This window comes from Apium graveolens, chromosome 3 (assembly GCF_009905375.1).
Source record: "Apium graveolens cultivar Ventura chromosome 3, ASM990537v1, whole genome shotgun sequence".
In the NCBI taxonomy this organism is placed as follows: domain Eukaryota; kingdom Viridiplantae; phylum Streptophyta; class Magnoliopsida; order Apiales; family Apiaceae; genus Apium; species Apium graveolens.
The window spans coordinates 58,219,643-58,241,251 of NC_133649.1; the positions used below are offsets into that span (position 1 = coordinate 58,219,643).

Here is a 21,609-nt window from a genome sequence, read left to right on the forward strand (position 1 = left end):
TTTAGGCACAACCCTGACCTTCTATTCAACGGCAAAGCCGACCCGGCGGAATACCTTATACAATTTAACACTGAGATGGAATTCTATCAGGTGCCGGAGATGACCCGCTGCAGACTCAGAGGTAGTGCCCAACAATGGTTCTCCAAGTTGGGGCCTGCTAGCATAAGGACATAGCGGCAATTGGAGGACCTATTCGTCAGACAATTTCAGTCCACCCTCCAATACTCACCTCATGTGGCCACGTTAGCCAACATCAAGCAAAGGGAGGGGGAGCCCCTGGCAGAATACTTTCGTCGGTTCAACGTCGAAGTTCCCAAGGTGAGGGGAGCCAGTGAGGAGACCATCAAGAATTTTTTGATTACAGGGTTGAAAGAAGGGTCGAAATTCTGGAAGAGCCTCCAGGCGAGTGAGCCGAGAACCTTGGCCGAGTTCTATGAGCAAGATGAACCCTTTAAGAAGGTAGAGAAGTCGATGAGGGAGCTGAAAATTAGCGAGAACTATCGAGAGAAGAGAGACCGGTCTTCGAGCCCTGATGAAAGGAGAAAGACGTATCGGTGTAGCTCAAGTCCCAAAAAGTCTGCCCGAGGTAAAGAGACAAACAAAGATTCGGGGAGACCTTATACAAGAAAATGACAGACACACACCCCTCTGGTAGCCTCTATCGACCACATATATGCTACCTATGCTGGGAAGGGGGTATTCAGGAAGGCAACCCCTCTCACAGACTATAACAATAGGGACACTTCGAAGTATTGCGCATACCATGAGGCCACGGGGCACGATACAGCTGATTGCAGACAATTGAAGGATGAAATCGAGACATTGATAAGGCAAGGGAAACTTACATCATGGGTTGTCAAGGAGGTTCGAAGGCACAGAACTGATTATCATACCGTCCCTCCTCCACCCCCAGAAGATAAAAAGAGGGTACCTTGAGCCGGAAGCATTCATATTATTCTAGGCGGGTCTCACATTGGCGGAGACAGTCTGAAGGCGATGGACAGGTATGCCCGAGAATCAAAGGACAAGCCCCTCACCAACGTCAACCATCTGAGCCAAAGGCCCCCGGAGCTCTTCGAAAGGGAGGCTGATGACATCGTGTTTAGGGAGAACGATGCCAAGTGGGTGAATTACCCTCATACAGATGCCCTGGTTATAAAAATAAAGATTGGGACGGTGAATGTTCACCGATCAATGGTGGATACCGGGAGCTCGGCTGACGTTTTGACTTATGATGCCTACAAGAAGCTGGGATTGTTGGATAGAGAATTAACCTCGACAGGTGGACACCTATACGGGTTCACGGGTAACTCGATCGGAGTGAAAGGGATAATTCGGCTCCCGGTGACCATAGGAGAAGAGCCCTATGTGGCCACCCAGATCACTATGTTCACGGTTGTAGACCAACCTTGTGCCTACAATGTTATAGTGGGTAGACCCCTTATGAGGGCAATGAGGATGGTGACCTCGATCCATCACATGACAGTAAAATTTCCAACCCCCACGGGGGTAGGCTTCTTGAAGAGCTGTCAAAATAAATCGAGGGTCTGCTACAACCAGGCACTCAGGGCGGCCGAGTAAGAAAATGCATCAGAGGAGATGGCCCAACCGGGTGAAGACGATGTCCTCATGGAAGAGGCAGAGGGCAGGAAGAGAGTACGTCCTGAGGGACACGAGACTTGTAACCTGATTTCAATCGAGGAGTTTCCCGAGAACTATTTCGAGCACATGGGGATTCAGGTGGAACCACGCCCGGGGGCCTTGCTAATGGAAGCCTCTCAGCCCATCATGTTGATACAAGAAGGGATTGTGGAAGCAGGCAAATGATGAAGAAGAGAGCCCAGAACAAATCGCTGTAAGACTCGGGAAAGGGAAATGGGCACGCGAAGAAATGACAACAACTATGGATATGCCCAACGGAATCACTCGCACTATCACTACGACCTCTGAGCGCTTGATAAATCTGGTCGGAGCTCACCGGCCTGAGCTCAAGGATACGGAAGGCTTAACAATCACGGAAGTGGGAGAATCTAGTGAGGCTCGAGTAGACTTAGATCCGAGAATGCCCCCATTGATTGAGAGGGCTGGGGCCGCAGAGGACATAATCCTCGATCCTGGTAGACCCAAATGATCCCTCAAAGGTACTCATAATAGGCTCTAACTTAAGTCCTGACTTGAGGGAGGATCTAGCCCGCTTCCTGAGAAGAAATTTGGACGTGTTTTCATGGTCACACTCCGATATGATAGGGATTGACCCGAGGGTCATGTGCCACCGGCTCAACTTGGACCCGAAAAAGAAGGGGGTTAGACAGAAAAGGCTGCCGGTTAGTGGAGAGAGGGCAGAGGCCCTCAGAGAAAAGTAGATAGACTAATGGAGGCAGGACTTATAAGTGAAGCCTTCTACCCTATATGACTGGCCAACCCCAGTGCTTGTCAAGAAGCCCAATGGCAAGTGGAGGACATGTATGGACTTCACTGACCTGAACAAAGCTTGCCGGAAGGATAGTTTTCCTCTACCCCGAATCGACCAGCTGGTTGACTCTACAGCTGGGCACGCACTACTTAGCTTTATGGATGCTTATTCGGGATATAACCAAATCCCAATGTATGGGCCAGATCAGGAGCACACCTCCTTTATCACTGATCGGGGCCTCTATTATTATATCGGGATGCCTTTCGGGCTCCTTAATATGGGGCAACCTATCAAAGACTGGTGAATAAGATGTTCAAACATCAGTTGGGGAAGACCATGGAGGCCTATGTAGATGACATGCTTGTAAAGTCAAAGGAAGAAAATGATCATGTCTGTCACCTATCGAATATGTTCCAGATCCCAAGGGAGTACATGATGAAGCTCAACCCACAGAAATGTGTGTTCGGGGTCGAGTCAGGGAAATTTTTGGGATTTATTAGTCAACCATAGGGGCACTGAGGCCAACCCCGCCAAGATACGAGCCCTACTCAAGATGAGATCCCCCCGACGGGTGAACGACATCCAAAGCTTAATGGGGTGAGTGGCTGCCTTAAACTGCTTCATCTCAAAGTCCTCCGACAAATACCAGGAGTTCTTCAAAGCGATTAAAGGAGTGGGGAGGAATTTTAAGTGGACAGAAAAGTGTGAAGAAGCCTTTCAGAACATAAAGAAGCATCTCAGCAGCCCTCCAATATTGTCCAACCCAAAGGAGGGAGAGACTTTGGTCCTATACTTGGCCGTCTCTGACTTTGTAGTAAGTGCGGTATTGGTTTGAGAGGAGGATGGTATCCAGCTCCCGGTATATTATGTGAGTAAAAGGCTGGCTAACGCGGAGACTCGGTAGACGAGCCTCGAGAAATTAGTATATGCTTTGATCTTGGCCACCCGAAAGCTCAGGCCCTATTTTCAGGCTGCACAGGATAGAAGTGTGAACCTCCTACCCCCTCAGGCAAGTAATGCACAAACCGGAGTCTTCTGGTCGAATGCTGAAGTGGACGATTGTAGCTCGGCCAATTTGAGGTGGATTATAAGCCAAGGACTGCAATCAAAGGCCAAGCCCTAGCTGATTTTGTGCGGGAATTTCCTCCACATCAAGAAGTAGAGCAGGGAACCCTTGTTGTCATACTTAGTGCAGAGGAGGTCGGGCTGGAAAGTCAAAATAGTACCCCATGGTGGAGCCTATTTATGGATGGAGCCTCCAATGGGGATGGGGCAGGAGCTGGAATTGAGCTAATCAGCCCAAAGGCGCACAAGATCAGACGTGCGACCCATCTGACCTTTCATGCAACCAACAATGATGCTGAGTATGAGGCCTTGATCAACGGTCTCAAGCTAGCTTTGGAAATGAAGGTGGAGAATTTGAATGTGTTTAGTGACTCCATGATTGTGGTCTATCAGATAAACGGGGGGTATCAAGCTAAGGGGCCGAGAACGGAGCTTTACCTGAAGTGCGCGCAAAGGATAATCGTAAGGTTCAACGAGGTGAGGCTGGAGCTAATCCCGTGCGGGCAGAATGAAGGTGCAGATGAGCTAGCTAAACTCGGCTCGCGCCGCGAGGCCACCCTGCTAGGGGTCGTGCCCCTTGATATACAGAGGCAGTCTAGTGTGCCCGAGCATGAGGTGGACAGCCTCAGTGATAACCTCGGTCCCACATGGATGACACCTATCTTAGCCTACATAAAAGAAGGATCACTCCCAGATAAAAAGAATGAGGCAAGAAGAATAAAATACAAGGCAGCCCGCTATGTGATATATGATGGGGTCCTATACAGAAGAGGGTTCAGTGTGCCCCTCCTCAAGTGCATAGATGGGGAGGAGTGTAATTATATTATTAGGGAAGTACACGAAGGCATTTGTGGCAATCACTCGGGGGTAGTTCTCTTGCTCAAAAAATCCTCTGTCAAGGTTACTATTGGTCAACGATGGAAAAAGATGCCTTTAAATTCTCCCGGGCCTGTGATAAGTGGCAGCGATATGCCAATTACTATAACATCCCCGTGGCTCTCCTCACATCCCTCATGAGCCCTTGCCCATTCGCTATGTGGGGAATTGATCTGATTGGAGAACTCCTAAAGGCCAAGGGAGGAGTTAAGTATGCGGTTGTTGCGGTAGACTACTTCACTAAGTGGGCAGAGGCCGAGCCTCTAGCCACTATCCCGGCAAAAAAGCTCAAGAAATTTATGCACAGGACTATTGTGTGTCGCTATGGCATCCCTTATAAGTTGATATCTGATAACGGGAAACAATTCGATAGCAAGGAAATGTGAGAATTTTGTGAGCAGCTGGGGATTCAGAAGAGTTTTAGTGCAGTTTGCCACCCCCAAAGCAACGGGCAGACGGAGGCTGTTAATAAGATCATTAAGCACGCCTTGAAGGCAAAGCTTGAATAGAAAAAAAGGGGCATGGCCGGAGGAGCTCGCCCAGGTCCTGTGGTCTTACAACACGACTCCCCGAACTACAACTGGAGAGACCCCTTTTTCTCTGGTATATGGTGTGAAGCTATGGTGCCCATTGAAGTAGGGGAAGGTCTTTTCGGAGGGACAACTATGACTCAGAGGCAAATGAGGTCAACCATCGGCTCTATTTGGATATGATTGAAAAAACTTGGGAAGATGCTCAGATCAGGATATCAGCATATTAGCAGAGGACAGCTAGGCACTACAACAGTAAGGTGCGAGCCCGTACTTTTAAGGTGGGAGACTTGGTTCTGTATCGGGTCATGCCAAACACCAAGGTGGTGAGCCACGGAGTCTTTGGGGAAAATTGGGAAGGCCCCTACAAGATAAAATCAGTGCTCTGGGAGGGAACCTACCACCTCAATGATATGTAAGATAAGTTGATCCCGAGAGACTGGAACGCGGAACACCTCCGCAAGTATTATCAGTAATATTATTTCTTCTCAGACTTAGTATTATCTTAAAATATTCCTAAGTCTCGGGGGGGTAGTGCCATATAGGTGCCTCCCTGAGACCACAAGCATGTACTCCTTTCACTTTCCATTATCTATGAATAAATGATTGACATATATTTATGCCCTTGATATTTTAATTCCTGTTAATAGATTAAAGTACCCAGCAGGGGAGCCCATCCTTGGGAGCCCATGCGAGGACAAAACAGCTGTGTTATTAACATGTTAAAATCACAAGTTAAGCTGGGGCCCAGCCCGCTTCACAACAAATCTATGGAATGAGCTGGGCCCCCGCCCACTTGAAAAAATAATAAGCACAAAGCGGATTAAAGATAAAGATAGGGAGAAGTGACCACGATCTAACTTAAGAGTTAAGGATAGACGCAATGCGAGCCCATATCAAGGCGAGCCGGGCAGACCAGCCCACTGTCATGACATCAAGACGAGCCGGGCAGACCAGCCCGATGTCATGCGTACATGGCCGGGGATCGCATTATGCTAGAAGAAGATACAGGAACAAGATGCGAGCCCCTAGGCCCGACCCGCTAATGTGAGTACACCTACAACATTTGTGAGTTAGTAATGATGCAAGCCTGCTTTACTTAAATTATCACTAATTTTTACCTAATTGAACATGAATGCGAACTGATGAGCTTGGTTCGCTGTGAAGGTGTAATACCCGCCATACGCGGCCAGGGCTATGATAGCTTTTGGTCAGTAGGGGCATGGTAAGTTCACGCCAAATAAAAAATTAGCTAGCATAATAAAGACATACGCAGGCACAAAAGACTTGATATTTTATACAAGCAAGTTGCAAATAAGTTATGTCCCAAGACAGAATACTTCAAATACATATGCGAGGCGAGAAGGGTGCCCGCTTACCCATTCAAAAGTCTATTTTCAAAAATAAAATTACACTAAGGTTTATCAGCCTCTGCCTCCTTACGAACTTCATCATCCGCGAACCGGGCCTGCTCGGCTGCGAGTCGGGCCTCCTCAGCAATCTGGGCATCCCTTTTCCATCTTCCAGCTCCAGCTTCTCAGCATGCCTAGCTGTGCTCGCACCCAGAGCCGCCCAATCAAAGTCTGGAACCTTACTGATGAAGATTTTCATCAAGTTCCTTGCCCTCAGGATCCTGGCATCAGCAAGGGCGGCCTCGCGGCCCGAGGTCAAGGCAGAAACCGAACCCCTCCAGCTCGAGCACCCTCACCTCGAGGCTATCCTTCTCCTTCTTCCACGCTTTCGCGGCCAGGTGATGAGCCTCCTTCTGCTCCCTTAAAGCCTTCTCATGAGCAACATTCAGGTTAAGCATCTTCTGATTATAGCTGTTCACCAGCGTAACTTTCACCTGCCCATGCTCAGCGACCTTACTCTGAAGAGATTTGACCTTAGAGTCGAGCTTTGTGTTGGTCTGGCTGAGGGCTCACATCTCTCGAGCCTTAGACAGCTGACGGTAATACACCTCAGTTGCGGCCCGAGTTAGTGCATCCTGGTTGGCCTCGAGAGAAGAAGAGGACCAATTCTTCACATCCTGGTCGCTAATATTAGCTTGAGCGAGTCGGCCAAACGTGGTCGCGACCGTGTTGACTAAAGAAGAAGTTGGAAGAGGGGCATCCAATGGAGCATCCTTCTTTGGGTCAGGCTCGCCAGTTTTTCCCTCCTTATGGCCTCTATGCCTTTTCAGCCGAGGAGAAGGCCCCGATTCCTTGAGATACTCTGAAAGAGTAGTCATGCGGGCTGGAGGGTCGGCCTGAGAGCGAGCCCTTGTGGTTGCAGCAGCGGGCTGAACTAGGACCGAGGCCGCAGCTTGCCCAGCTTCTTCCATAAAGAGGATAGGGGAGATGGCCATTTCTGAAAAAGAAAATAATAAAGTGATATATTAGTCACAGCGAGGTGCAATGGAAAAAATAAAATGCGAGCAAATAAATGCAGAGAATTGAAGTACAATGCGAATTGAGATGTATGCAGAAAATATAAATATGCGAGCACACGAGCTCGCACATGCGAGCATACAGGCCCGCACATGCGAGCCCGACGTTCTTACCCTTTCTGGCCCTTTTCTTAGATTTTTTCTTTTGAGGAGTCAGCTTCACTCCTTCCTTCAAAAACCCACATGCGACCAGATTTGAGGTCGTTATGAGTTTTCGAATATCCCTTGTCCGCCTTAGGAAGATTTAGAAAGCTGTCCGCATTTATTTTTTCTTGTCCCACAAGGACAGTGCGAGGCGGGGTGACTGGAGATGAAGAAAAAACATTTTTTATTAAAAGAAAGAACTATGGTGAAGGAAAGAAGAGCGGTCAGGGAGGATTTACATGGATTATAATAAAAGTGGGCCTAGACTCGAGGCACCTCGTGGACATAAAAGTAGGGGCTCTTCCATTTTCCTGAGTTGTTCGGCCCGTTATGAATGAGGTTCTTCTTGGTGAAGCACGTCCAGAAAGAGAAGTAAAAATACCCAAAGTCATTGGGAGAATGCTTCAAATTGAAGAAATAACCCAACTGCCTCGCGGTTAGAGGAGGGTACCCAGCATTTATGGTACATGATGTATAGTACGAGGGCGGCCCGGTATCCGTTTGGATTGATCTGAAGGGGTGCGAGCTGGTAGTACTCGCAAACATCTTTGATGAAAGGATGAAGGGGAGAGGAGATTCCTAGCCTTAGTAGGAAGGTGGACAGGACCATGCGAGGCACCTTGCCTTCATTCCCCAGGTGATTGAATCTATAGCATCTCATAAGCTGACAGGGGCAATATAACATGGCCCTCGAGCTGGAACTGCTCGATGTGCTCGGCCAGGTGTTTCTGAGTAAGCGAGGTGGGCAGATCGCTGACAAGAGAGCACCTTAACCTCCTCGTTTGCAGTTGAGCTCTCCTCCCCATCAGGAATGATCTGCCTCTTAAAAATAATTTCACCCTCAAGCTCGGGCTAGGCAGGAGGCACATAAGGCTCAGGCTAGGCTGTAGGGACATAGTTATAGTTGCAGATCTTATACTGATTAGTGACATCTGCCACCTCCTCGCTTTGAGGGGAGTCATAAGACCAATGCGAGCCGTCTTCTTCACCCTCGAGCCCCAAGATGGGATATTCTGCGGCTACAGGCTCTTTTCCCTTCTTGGTGTCGCAGTATGCACTTCCCAGGTCGATGTTAGTGGACTCTGAGTCGAGGTGAATGGGGTCAAGGTTGTTAGCTAGCAGCTTGCCTCAGACGGGCCGCCCTCTCTTCAACCATTTCTCTTAGAATCTCCTCAGCTCGCTCTTTATCCAGGGGAGCGGGCTCGCGGTTTAGCAGCTCCACCCCAAGGGAAGCTGGTATATTGGAGAGGTCCACAGGCCTGTTTCTCCAATCATATATGTTTTTCTCCCTGGTGTAATCTTCAGGGTTAGGGTCGAGGTGAATATCCAGTGATCCGGAGCCGGCTGCTCGCATCGAATTCTCAACTCTAGCAATGTTCAATGCCCCCTGAGGGGTGATAGCAGAACCGGGAGAGATAGGTTGGCTAAGACGACAAGAGAATGAAGTCAGCTCGCGTTGAAAGTCCTTTGAGCCTTCGCTGCTCGGGTGGATATTGATTTAATGGAGACGGAGTGGCTGAAGAACGAACCGGGATGGACAGAGGTGCGAGCCGGGCTCGAGGAAGAGCGAGACGATCCGTAGGAGCGGGCTGAAGACGCACTCGATATCTGTAAAAGATGGTGAAAATTAGTGTGTGGACCCTAAAAAGGAAGTGAAAACAAGTATAGGGACGCACCTAAGTGTCCTCACATCTCACACGGGACCGCACATAAGTATCTAAGCGAGGAGACGGGCTCGCATCGCATGTTGTGGTTGTGTGTGAGCTCACATCGAACAGGTGGTGTGTGCTCGCATGGTGCATATGAACAAACATGAATGAATATGGATGATTAAGGATCAAGGGGTACCTGTGGGCAAAGTGTAAGATGATCTTGATGAATCTGTTCCCGGAGAATATCGCCGCCGATAGACGGTTCTTGTGGTGATGATGGTTTTCGCTAGTGGTAGATACGGCTGTGCAACGGTCGGTTTGGTCGGTTTTTTACGATCAAACCGGACCGGACCGGACCATACATAACGATTTTATAGAATATGAGACCGGACCAGACCGTTTGAAATTTCGGACCAGACCAGACTAGACCTGCAAGTTAACAGTCCGGTCCGGTCAGTTCGGTTTGAAACCTAACTAAATACATAAATATAAAATTTATTATTTTTTTAAAATTTAAAATACAAATATTACATGTAAAATACAAATTTGAAGATATTAATTATAAAATAAATATATAAAGTATAAAATAAACTTAAGTAATTAATATATATATATGGTATATAATTATAATAAATATATTAATATATATTGAAACGGTCCGGTTCGACCTTAACGGTCCGGTTTGGAGATGAAAACCAGGTCGAACCATAAAATAACGGTTTTTATTCATACCAAACCTAGACCAAGTCGAACCGCCGAAAAAACCGTAAAAAGCGGTTTGGTCGGTTTGGTCCGGTCCGGTCCGGTCGGTTTGACTTTTTTTTGCTCACCCCTAGTGGTAGATCCTTGAGCAAAATGAGCAATAATTCGAGAAGTGTTCTTGGAAATGTGAGAAATGAATTGAAATCTCACATATTTATAGGGGATAGGAGAGAAGCGACACATGTCACCATCTTAGATGATGACACGAATCCCTACGCCAGCTGTCCAACAGCTGTCATGTGTTCAAACACATGATCGTTGAAAGGCATACGAGGCGAGGCACGCGAGGCGGTTTGGTGCGACCTCGTGGGCTCGCACTTTCGTGGCCATAAAAAACTAATGCTGGAAAAATTCCTAGCCTCAAGATGCGACCAGGAATTTTGGGGGTAGTTGTTATGCCCTGCTTTCGGTCATGGGCCCTAAACAGGTCCCCATAGGTGCATTTAATAGCTGGACTCTCGTGTGTGGACTATAACCATGGATTAATGTGACTTGAGCCATCACATGCGAGCTGGGCTTATGACATGCGAGTTGGGCTCATGACATGCGAGTTGGGCTCATGACATGCGAGCTGGGCTCACACATGTAAGGTGGGCTCACATTTGCCATCTGGGCTCTCATACGCGAGCTGGGCTTAGGTGTCCACATGTGAGGTGGGCTTAGGTGTCCACACGCGGGGTGGGCTTAGGTGTCCACACGCGAGGTGGGCTCAGGTGACTTTACGCGGGCTGATCCCATGAACCCACATCTTGTGAAAACAAAGATAACCTTGTATTTATTAATTGAAAAGGAAGGCGGTGCGGGTCGAGGTGACCAGGCCGGCCCGCATCAAAGGACTTTGTGTGCAATACGGAAAGTGACTCATAGATGATTGAGTTGCTCGTAGATTTCAGGGCCGGCACGGGTTATTCCTACAATTACGGGAAGAAATGCGGAGATGCCGCGAGATTGTAGGAAGCGTGTGGAGCCGGTCGAGATTTACGTGACTAATTGGCTGAAGGCCTGATTTTATCGTGGGCTTGGGCTGCACGGGTTGGAGAACCCTAACCCTAGCCTACATGACTTGTTCCCCGAGAATTACGTGAAACTTGATCCCTATAAATAGGGTATGTAGGCACTTATATGAGACATGAGTCGACACTTGATAGAGAATAACAAACCCTATTCTTTCTTAAGGAGTAACATACAAGCTCAGCCACCACCACACCACCATACATAACCTTCCTCCGCCCTCAAATACCGTCCTTGATCTTTGTTCTGCCTATCAACCTCCATAACTACTGTTATACGAAATTCTTCCTATAACATTCTGTATTGATGCCCGGAAATCTGGAATATTGTCGAATGTGATACAGACATATTGGTTTTTTGAATTGGTCATTAGTGTTGCGAAATGAAATACTAATGACGAAAATTGATACTGATTACTCCTTAATCTAGAATTTGCACCGGCAACGCATGTTTTAAAGTTTGTGACTGCAAAACTTTGGTTACAGAGATGCCAACACAATTGGATACAAGTCCAGTAAGAAAATTTCAGAATCTAGGAGAGTGTAAAATCTTACGATAAAGAAATCTACGAAATCTAGGAAATATGATTTATAGATATCACTCAAAGAAGAAATTACATTGGGGTATAATGGACATGATCGCAGAATTAACAGTAAATATGTAGTCCAAGTTTGAGAAAAAAAAATTAAAAAAAAAAGAAAGAAAGAAAGAAAGGTTAATCAAGATCTACTATCCCGAAATTCGAGAGAAGGATTTTCACTTGATCAACAAAGTCTGAACCTGTGGCATACTCTGTCAACATTCCAACAGCGAAACCAAACATTGCCCATCTGCAACAAAAACATACATATTTATAGTCAATCATATTTACTACAGTTTAAGGTTCCGATCTGATTGCAAATCATATACACCACAAATATATGTGTTAATGGAGAAAATGTTAACTGTATCAGAATAACTTAATTAGTTAGCACTTAAGATCCATTAACCAGTAAACCCGAGTCAAGTTATATACTTGCTACAGATCTTTATAACAAGGGTCTGCATATATATAACCAACATAAAGAGTCTCATTTTAACTACTTTGTTTAACAGAATGAATCCACTCCAGTTGATGACAATACAAATGACAAGAAATGGGTTTGCAGTTGAATTTAAGTGATGAGGTCGCAAAGAGGGAAGTATGGCTCTTCTTTGACTAAAAGAAAAGTTGGTTCTTCAAGAGGGAGGTCATTCAGAACCCGCTGGCTCCAGAACAGTACGAGGGACTGTTGCTGTATAATCTATTAATAGCAGCATAAGCTCCAGGATGAGTATGTCCTGGATTCCCGGATTCATTCTCGTCCTCATCCACCGTGTAATTTTTTTAATGTACAAAAACATTATAGGAGAGGGCTCGTAATGATATTCTAAAAGGTCACAAGGTGCTAAAGTGGCAGAATAGGGGGTCTGTAGTTTTGTCGAGCTAAGTGACTTCATAACCTTTTTATGTCTTCAAGTTTGTTAATATAATCCACTTTCATGCAATCAAATTTTATTAGAAAGTCCTGTTCGAGTGATTCCTGTCTGTGTAAAATTCTTGCAAGTGATTTTGTGATATCTAGAGGGGTAATATCATTATGCAGTACTTGCTAGTGATACAATGATTACTAAAAGAGGCATCATGCAATTAAAGAGATCATGATTCCTTCTCCTTATTGTGCTCAGATAAGGAAAAGGGGAAATACTTAAAGAGTAAAATCAAGCAAATTTCAGATTTTATTTGACATTCATGCCACTGTCTGTATCAAAACCAGCAGTACAACATGAAACATGATTGACTCAAAATATAGTACAGTGGAGGTTAAAAGTTCGAGTGTGACTGGAGACATATGTGCGCTATACCCTCAGTCTTGGAATCAAGAGATCGTGGGTTATGCAACATGACTTGTAAATACCCCTTACTCTTGGTTTCAAGGGGTCAAGTGTTCGAGTCTGGAGATGACTGTGTGTGTCAGTATGTAAATTTCTTGTAATTGACATTACCATAAAAATGTATAAATATAGTACAAATGTACAATAACTAGTTTCGTATGATAGGAGATAATAGGTTATGTGGTAAATTGTATACATAAGCAACGCCAAGATAATCATGTCTGGACGAATACTTCCTATAATCCTATCGTATCTACAACACACAATTTGGTATCATGGAGGCTATAAGCACAGTTGTCATTTTGATAACAGTCCAGATTTTGTACTGAATTTACATATTTATACATATTTATAAGTAGAAACTGAACACACGCAGGTAATTTTTCCAGTGCTACCTGGTAAGGCTTGCACATTGCAACACCTCTGAAAAATATGTGTGATAGTGTATGCACTATATAATACACACATTACATGCATTAGAAATGAAGCTATTTCTAAACATTTACTCTGCCCTTCCTACAACATTCTTAAGTCATTAGCTATAAAACTTAATCTTTCACAACGTGTACTATATACTCTCTAAAAAGCATAAGAAATTCAATTTCCAGCCCGTACTTTTCAGCCCATTGTATATGTTATTTCTGCACTTTCATAACATACAACATGCTAATCACTCTTAATATTAGAAGATAAGAACCCTGTTTATAATAGTTGAAACTCCATAACATACAACATGCTAATTACTCATAATATTGGAAGATGACAACCCTGTTTATGATAGTTTAATACACTCATACACCCACCTTGATGAGGTCGACACTAAGAGCCCTTTGGTGAAATAACAATCTAGTAAAAGTCATAATAAATTAAGCTTTTATACCACCTCATTTGTCAATCCTTTAAAAATGTGATCCCTTCAACTAATTTCCATTAAATCAGATTGACAATTTGATTCATGCCTATTGTTAAGTACCAACTTGCCTAGAATTTGAAGATACCAAGACAACGCTTTTGTGTTGATACTTCTCATAAGTCGATTGACTTAAAAGCGGAGCACTATATTTGTTCATTGGTGTCTATGAGTGGAGGAGTTTCGAGTTCATTTGTATCAGTTTTTGAATAAAGGATTTACCATGTTAATTAAGTTACGAACTCTCCCAAAACATCAAGTTTCGAGAAACATCCAGTTACTAGGACAAGAGCTTAATATGTATGTCATGATCATCTGTTATATGTCCACACTTTGTCTTATTGTTGCATTAGTAAATTGACTTTTAAGACATAATAGGAAAACAAGAACATTATAACAATATTACCTGCCATTGGAGATTTCATTCTTGGCAAGAAACCCGAAGAAAGGACCCTGATTAGCCTCCTCCAACTTCTTTTCCTTAAAATACTCCTGCAACTCCTTGGCCATTTGTCTCTGAAACTCCATAGTCACCACACTTTTCTTCCCACTCTCCACCGCGGCAGGCGCAACAGCCACCGGCTTAGGAGGGGGTGCAGAAGGTGGAGATGGAGGGGTGGGTTTTGCAGGAGGAGTAGCCACAGGTCTTCTTAAAGGTCCATCAGCTTGGGAGCTCCTGATTATAACTAATGAAGGCTTTGTTGATGAATATCTGAAAAGGGTAGGACTAGAAGATGATAATGATGATGATGGTGAAGTTGGTTTTGTGATTTTGATGCAGGGAAATGCTGCAGTTGCTGCTGACATTTTCTTAAGTTTTCTGACACTGCAATGTTTTTGGTTGGATGGAGGGTGTTCTGTTGACTTATCATACATCTTTGAGTTTTTAGTATGTGGATAAGATGTGTCCAAGTTTTTTATTTATGACTTTGGCATATTTTGCTGGAGTTTTATACATGTAGACTTCTGTACATATATGTATTCTAATCTCTGAAAAAGTAATTCATAGAAGTATATAACATTTGTTAAAATATTATATGTAAATGAGTGGAAATTATTCTAAAATTAAATATTTTCAAAATTTATGAAGCATATACATCAAATAAATATGTTGTGGAAAATGGTGTTATATTGTAAGCAGAATATATATATTAAGCGAAATGTGTGGGTGAGACTGAACAGCGGAAATGGTTCTTTCTTAAAAAATGATAAAATATTCTTGAATTTATAATCTTATTATGAACAAATATTTATTTGAAATAGTGATTAACCGTTGTTTTCTAAGAAACAGCTTTAGATATTGACCAATTTGTAACTTTACAAGACAATCTTGAAACAGTACACTTCTTGCAAAATGAAAAAAAAACACATTCCTATGACACCATCACCTGTTCTTGATTACTTAACTTCCCTAATCTTGTTCTCATTCTCCTTTTAAGCAAAACAAAATGATTTTCACATCACTATTGTAATATATTTTTCTAATGCCTTCCACTCCCATTGTCAGATTCATTACTGATCCACCTTGATCCACCTTCACTACATTATGCTGCACAAACACGTCCCCTTGTTCCCATTGTCGAATTCGTTATCTGATCCATCGTCACTGCAAGCATAAAGTTCAAAACATAAGCATTTCATTGCTGATTCTTAAATGCATGCAGAAAAGAAAATGTGGGTAGTATATAGTTCTAGCAACATACATCCAGTAATTCCTAAATAGTTTTATCCAGTTAAGTTATGTCCAGGTAAGCTCTCATAGGTAAGCTCTCATTGCTGGACTTGAGCATTGTATGATTAGTTGGACAAACAACAAAAATAGTACTCAGGATAATGCCTAATTGTCACTCTATACTCTCTTAATAAAGGAGAACACGCCATGCTAAAGGAAACATCACTTACGTACGACTTTATGGGACAGATTAAACAAATAAAACATCATGAGTGAACTATTCTGGTGATACCTGAGATAATTGCTAAACTGCCATTAAAGCCCTTAAATAATGGAACATAAGCAAACCTAATCGTTTAAGGATTAGTTTTTTATTTCTTTCTTGCTAAGTTTCATGGAACTTAGTAGAGATAAGATTAGCATATATAACTGTTCAATGTCAAAGTATATACATTAGCAGCTACATAGCCTATGGCCCAGTGGTTCCATTTATAAGTCACGACCTAAAGGTCATTGGCTTGCTTGGTAGGGGGAAGGCTGAGTCCTACCCACCTCAGAACCCGATCTAAGCGGGATAACTGAGGTATTTCCCTATTCTCTGTAGCCTACATGCATATCATGATAATGGTAAATTATATAGGACAACACAGCCTACATGCATATCATCAGATTGCTGAATATATTATAGGAAAATTTGGGTTTAAAATACAATTGAAGGGAACCCGAGAAACATATGAATGTATGATTTCGTATGATTAATATTCAGTCCCTTTAAACATACCTTAAGAATTATCGACTACTAATAAAATTCTAATGAAACAATAAAAAATTATCAAATGACAGTAGAGTAAAACGTTCTCCCTAGTATACCATTTTTTTTTAAAAGAACCTCAACATTCAGAAATTAGTACTATATATTTAGGATGCTTCCTGCCAAGTGTCCTGTAACAAGTCCTGTGAAATTCTCAACAAAATTCAATATAGGCTCCTTACTTAATACTTAAGGGTGCCTGATTTACAAGCTTAGTATCTGGTTTGCTAGCACAATTATTTAATATTTATTCGCAGAATGTGTACCAATCTAATGCACAACTAACAGGCATGATAAAAGTATTCTCATACTTTAAAAAATCCTCGTTCACTTGGTGTAGATTTCATTGTTCACTTGGTGTAGAATTCATTGGCAATTTAGATTTTAGACTTTAACACTTCTAAATGTTTAAACATCATGTCACGTTCAACCTTTGTGTACAAAAACTAACATTTGTGCACAAATGTCCTAACTTTACGGGACACAGACATCATGAAAGTTAAAACTAATATGAATATAGGGTTTCCATTATAGTTATAATCAGCTGAGCTTTACTTGCTAGAAACTATAGACTACAGAAACGTATATTGTAGTGTGGCAAAGAAGCCTTTGAAAAAAGGGAGGTAAATTCTTCTAGCTTGCTGCAGATTAACTAATTTCCAAAATAGTTCTATAATTTCCTGAAATAAGTTGTCTTAAAAATATGAATTATGGATAGGGGCCACGTCTAGAAGCTTACCTCTGCTAAGGAGACTGCGAATCAAGGTATCCTCTATCTTAGAGATCTCATTAGTTCATAACACTCTGGCAAGAGAATCGTTTCTTAGTTATATTTGTGAGAGTAATGCTAGAGGTACCAAATAACTCCCAAAATGACACATGGCATGTATTAATTAGTGGATTTCATGTTAACACAAATGGGGTATATTACATTTATGAGGAAAGAACCAAATAAAATGTGACAACACATCTTTTGGGAATTCTTCGGAAAAAAATTTGGGAGTTCTAGAATTATTCTATTTGTTTAGTTATTAGTAATTTATAAACACAAACTGTTGTACTATCAGGCAACTGCTTCTATATTACAGAATGTAATAACTCCCCTTCCATCCCATTTATCATGTCACATTAACCAAATTCAACTCAACCATTTTTGTGATGTATAGTTTTATATTGATTAATTTCAATTTCAAAAAAATATAATTAAACTATTCTTAATATATTATAAGACTCTTTTTCTTTGGAGAAGATTTAACTTTTAGAGCTGTAGATATATAAAAAGATACATATTAAAAGCAATCTAAAGTTTGGGTCAATTTGACCCAAAAGTTCAGTCTGCCAATATTTCAATATTGATGCAAAGGAGGAAGTAGCTCTTTAATATTATTTAAAAATATAATAATAAACAAAATTATCTCCAACATTTTTATGTCCTAAATAGGAAGTAAAAGTTCTAGGCATGTTATAATCTCAATTTCTAAGAAGTCTTTCCTAGATAGCACCCATTGCCATAAAGATAAAAGAATAAGTTCTCAAGTGTATACATCATCAGTTAGTGTTCACCTTGAGCATACACGTACTCGGTGATTTCTGATACTTGCTTGCTGATTACAGTGTAAACCTGAAACTTAATATAAGTTACCTCAGTGTTGTGAAAAGCGCGCCTAGGCACAAAGCGCCGACAAATGTGTGAAGCGCCGACAAATGTGTGAAGCGCAGCGACTTTAAATAAGCGTGCGCTTACACCTTGAAAGCGCGAAGCGCAAAAAAGCGCGCTTCATTAAAGCTTTTACAAAAAGAATAGGGTTTTTTACTCGACCAGTTAAGGCTCAACATATATAGCCCAAAATCATAATAAAACTTTAAAGTCCAACATAATTAAAGATTGCAGCTGCTTTAAAAATGAAAAGAAAACCTTAACTGTAGTATGTAGCTATAAGTTCATCTGCAATTTCTGTGGGAAAAAAACAGCAGGAGGAGTATTCAGAGCCAAAAAAAACATATAATTGGAAGTCGAAGAAATGCAAAAGGCTGTACACATGCTCCATCAGAAGTAAGGAAGGATAGAGTACATGGAAGACAAGAAGCAGACCAAAGAGGATCAGAAAATAGCTTTTAATATTTTGGAAGAAGGTGATGAAGATTTAGATTTAGAGGAAACTGAAATTTTGAAAAAGAGCGTCAAAAAAGTATCTGGTACCTCAACTTCAAAACAACAAACGAAGGGGCAGCTTCATTTATTGTTGAAGCCTCATCCTGGAAAAATGATGCAAAAGCACAAGGGACCGACAAAGTTGGATGAATATAGTGCTGTTAAGAAAGAATTAAGGGCCAGGTCTTGTATAGCTTTTTCAAGATGGATGTATGACGCGGGTATTCCATTCAATGCAGTGAACTACGATAGTTTTGATATAGCAATAGACTATCGAGGCTATCGGACAATATGGTTCAGGAATGAAGCCACCAACTTATCATGAGGTGGGAATGCCATTATTTAAGCAAGAAGTGGATACAACAAAAAGAATGATGATTGAAAACAGGAAATAATGGGAGGAAGAGGATGATTTTGAAGATGATGAATGAAATCTGGGAGCCTGGAACTTACCCATAAACCTTAAAATTTTAATCTTTCTGGTTTTGAGGTATGCGGATAGAAAATTTGCAGAGCAAGAAACAATTACTCATTCATTTTAATTATTACGACTGGATAATTCATGGCTTTATTAGTTGGGCATATTATATAAAAATTGTTCTGCTCCAACTTTAAGGACAATATCTCACATTTTCATCATGTAATGGTAAAACCGAAAATATGGCAGTTAAATGAAAAACATTGAGAGAATGCATCTATTTTGATATGCACCAGAAGCTTAGAATCCTACACCATGTCCAACCATTCAAATGTAAATATTGACAGAATATTTTGCCGTGCTTGTATTTTTACTAGTATTAATTGTGCATCACGAGTAAAGTAATAATCTAATAGAGGTTTTATTCAATTTTAAGTTTTAAAAGAAGTTCTCATACCTGGGCTCAAACTCCCGGACCTCAACAAGCTCGCCTCCAGTCACATCTGTCCACTGCACTTTCCGTCTTTCTATGTAACCAGGAACATCAGCATTCTTTTCACCTAAGGCATCACTCTTATTAACAACCCCTCCAGAAATTGGAATGCTAATTGTTGTCTTCTTCAAGCTACTCTTAAGATCAACCTGTTTTGTCTTGAGGCCATTGTCAACAGGATTTGTAATCTTACTATCATCATTCCCGTTATCAGATACAGGAGGTTCTGGCAAGACATCCTGCTTTAGAGTTGGTCCAACCTTTAAAGGAGATTGGCCCTCTCGTCTTGAGGCAGCGTGATGGAAGCAGACAAATGAGGCGCACCCGCGCACAATTCTTTTCTTTCTGGAAGCCAGCTGGAGATCAGAATTAGATTCTTGGTCCACCAACTGATACTGACTCCACGGCGTAATTCTCATGGGCTTTTCTTCGTTCTTCTGACCCAAGAGAAGAAGGGTCAGACCCTTAGTATATCCAGAAGCTGAAGCAGAAAAAAAACCACCTCCTTCCACTGCCAATAACATCAGTTCTAATCATCTATGCATGAGAAGTCACTCTTCGAATAACTTTTTCCGCCTTCAAACAATCAAATATACCTGCTATCAATGGCTCAAGAACTGTAAATGAACAATAATGAGTGACAAAAGATCAGCAAAAAGACAACTCCAAATAGTTGGACACTCTAAATTCAAATACCAAGTTGCTAAAGAGTTTAAAGTATCAAATTTCCAAAGAGTCTTAATTCATGGTTGCTAAACTCATACGTTAGACAAATAATAGATGACATCTTTGTAAGATGCCAATAAAACAAACTTATGCAGACAGAAATTCGGATAGAAACCTAAATTTTGGTGAAAACTGCATACAACTAAAAGCAAAAAAAGCAATAAAGTACGAATTACAACAGTTAAACAGAGGAGATCACCTAACCAAGTAACCAACTAACAACCACTTATTCAAAAACGAAGCTCCAAACTAAACTAAACTATCCATTTGATTAGTGCTCCATTTCCTTGATCCAAAAGAAAGATACAACAAACTCATAAAATCAAACATCTTCTGAGAAAGTGCATAAATCTTTCAGGATCTTTAATAACAAATCATAACACTAATACTCAAGATATATATATATATATATATATATATATTTATATATATATAATAATAACCAATAAATAACTTAATCTTATGACAAAAATGACCATCTTAGATTAAATTTGTGAGAGCAAATTCTACTAACAATCATTTTGTACTAATCACACACATCCATAAAAAGAGCAACAATAGATTATTATATTACACACATGCATACATTCACACACACGCATATATGCATATAATTGTAAATCCATTAATACATAAAAGTTCAGTATTCATATAAACAAATACATCAGAAATTGACAATTAACAGTTTAAAAAACTAAAAGACAGAGATCTCACAAGTCACAAATCCGAGTAATCAAAACAACTGAATCACTAATAAATTAAAAAATGAATGAAAGTCTTAATGATGCACTCACAGATCTGAGATGAGGATGTGAAACAAACGCGCCGGCCCAGCAATCGGATTGGAGAGTGATTTATCGATCCCGAGAATTAAAGTTAAATGGCAATAACTGAAAGACTTGTGATTGTGTTGTGTAATAATAAAATAATGGTGTGTGTATATGTATAAGTGTATGTATAGGCAGTTAGTGTTTGTTATTCATGTTTTGTAAGACTGCCTTTTTTTCATATGTGCAATACAGTGCGCTACACATTAATCCGGTTTCCATTTTTTATACGGAGATTCGGCTCCATCAGGGCCATGTTTGTTTTTTTCAAAAATGGAGTAATGTTCACACGACTAAAATTATTAATTTACCTTATCATTTCAAATTGTGAATTTTTTAATAGATTTTATGTTTTTAAAAATATATATGATGATGTAACTAAATATTCTCTTAGTTTTTGAATTTTAATCATTACGATTTGATTAGTTTAAATCCTGGTGCGATAGCACGAGTTCCACTAATATATTTAAATTATCATTATATATATAATTGTAAATGAATTAAAAAGATAGAATTATGATTAATGAATAAAAAAATTATATATACTCACGATTTTAGAGGCCTAAATGATAAACTTTCTTAAAAAAAATTCATTTAAATTGATCCCTTATTCAAAATTAGATTTTTTAAATTTTATATATATACTTATATAATAAATTCAATATATTTATGTAAATATAAATAATTATAAATTTATGATAAAATAATTAGGATGAAGCGGTAGTTCTATTTTAGCAGGATAAGCTTTATAGTTCTAATTTAGTAAAATAAGTTCTAGTTACTTTTTGAAACTTTAATAACTTCT

General features: G+C 41.1%; 3 protein-coding genes across 6 annotated transcripts; 1 reads left to right on the forward strand and 2 right to left on the reverse strand.

Moving 5' to 3' along the window:
• Nucleotides 1–3,658: 3,658 nt before the first annotated feature.
• Nucleotides 3,659–4,495, forward strand: LOC141714244 (uncharacterized). Its single transcript, XM_074517776.1, has one exon. It carries the CDS (start codon nucleotides 3,659–3,661, stop codon nucleotides 4,493–4,495), a length of 837 nt encoding a protein of 278 aa, XP_074373877.1.
• A 6,959-nt stretch (nucleotides 4,496–11,454) lies between these two features.
• On the reverse strand, nucleotides 11,455–14,599 carry LOC141712317 (light-harvesting complex-like protein OHP2, chloroplastic). The gene is made up of 2 exons (XM_074515200.1): nucleotides 14,112–14,599; nucleotides 11,455–11,711 (listed from the first exon to the last, which is right to left on the reverse strand). Exons 1-2 carry the CDS (start codon nucleotides 14,579–14,581, stop codon nucleotides 11,597–11,599), a joined length of 585 nt encoding a protein of 194 aa, XP_074371301.1. The 5' UTR covers nucleotides 14,582–14,599; the 3' UTR covers nucleotides 11,455–11,596.
• Nucleotides 14,600–14,938: 339 nt separating this feature from the next.
• LOC141712318 (uncharacterized) lies at nucleotides 14,939–21,011 on the reverse strand. Of its 4 annotated transcripts, XM_074515205.1 has the most exons (4): nucleotides 20,772–21,011; nucleotides 19,216–19,868; nucleotides 17,752–17,809; nucleotides 14,939–15,311 (listed from the first exon to the last, which is right to left on the reverse strand). In XM_074515205.1, the coding sequence occupies exons 2-3, from the start codon at nucleotides 19,773–19,775 to the stop codon at nucleotides 17,797–17,799; spliced, it is 573 nt and encodes a 190-aa protein (XP_074371306.1). In that variant the 5' UTR covers nucleotides 19,776–19,868; nucleotides 20,772–21,011; the 3' UTR covers nucleotides 14,939–15,311; nucleotides 17,752–17,796. The 4 variants fall into 4 exon arrangements, with proteins under 4 accessions (XP_074371306.1, XP_074371305.1, XP_074371304.1 ...); XM_074515204.1 differs by lacking the exon at nucleotides 17,752–17,809 and having other exon boundaries at nucleotides 19,216–19,847; nucleotides 20,772–21,009; XM_074515203.1 differs by lacking the exon at nucleotides 17,752–17,809 and having other exon boundaries at nucleotides 19,216–19,850; nucleotides 20,772–21,009.
• Nucleotides 21,012–21,609: the final 598 nt, after the last annotated feature.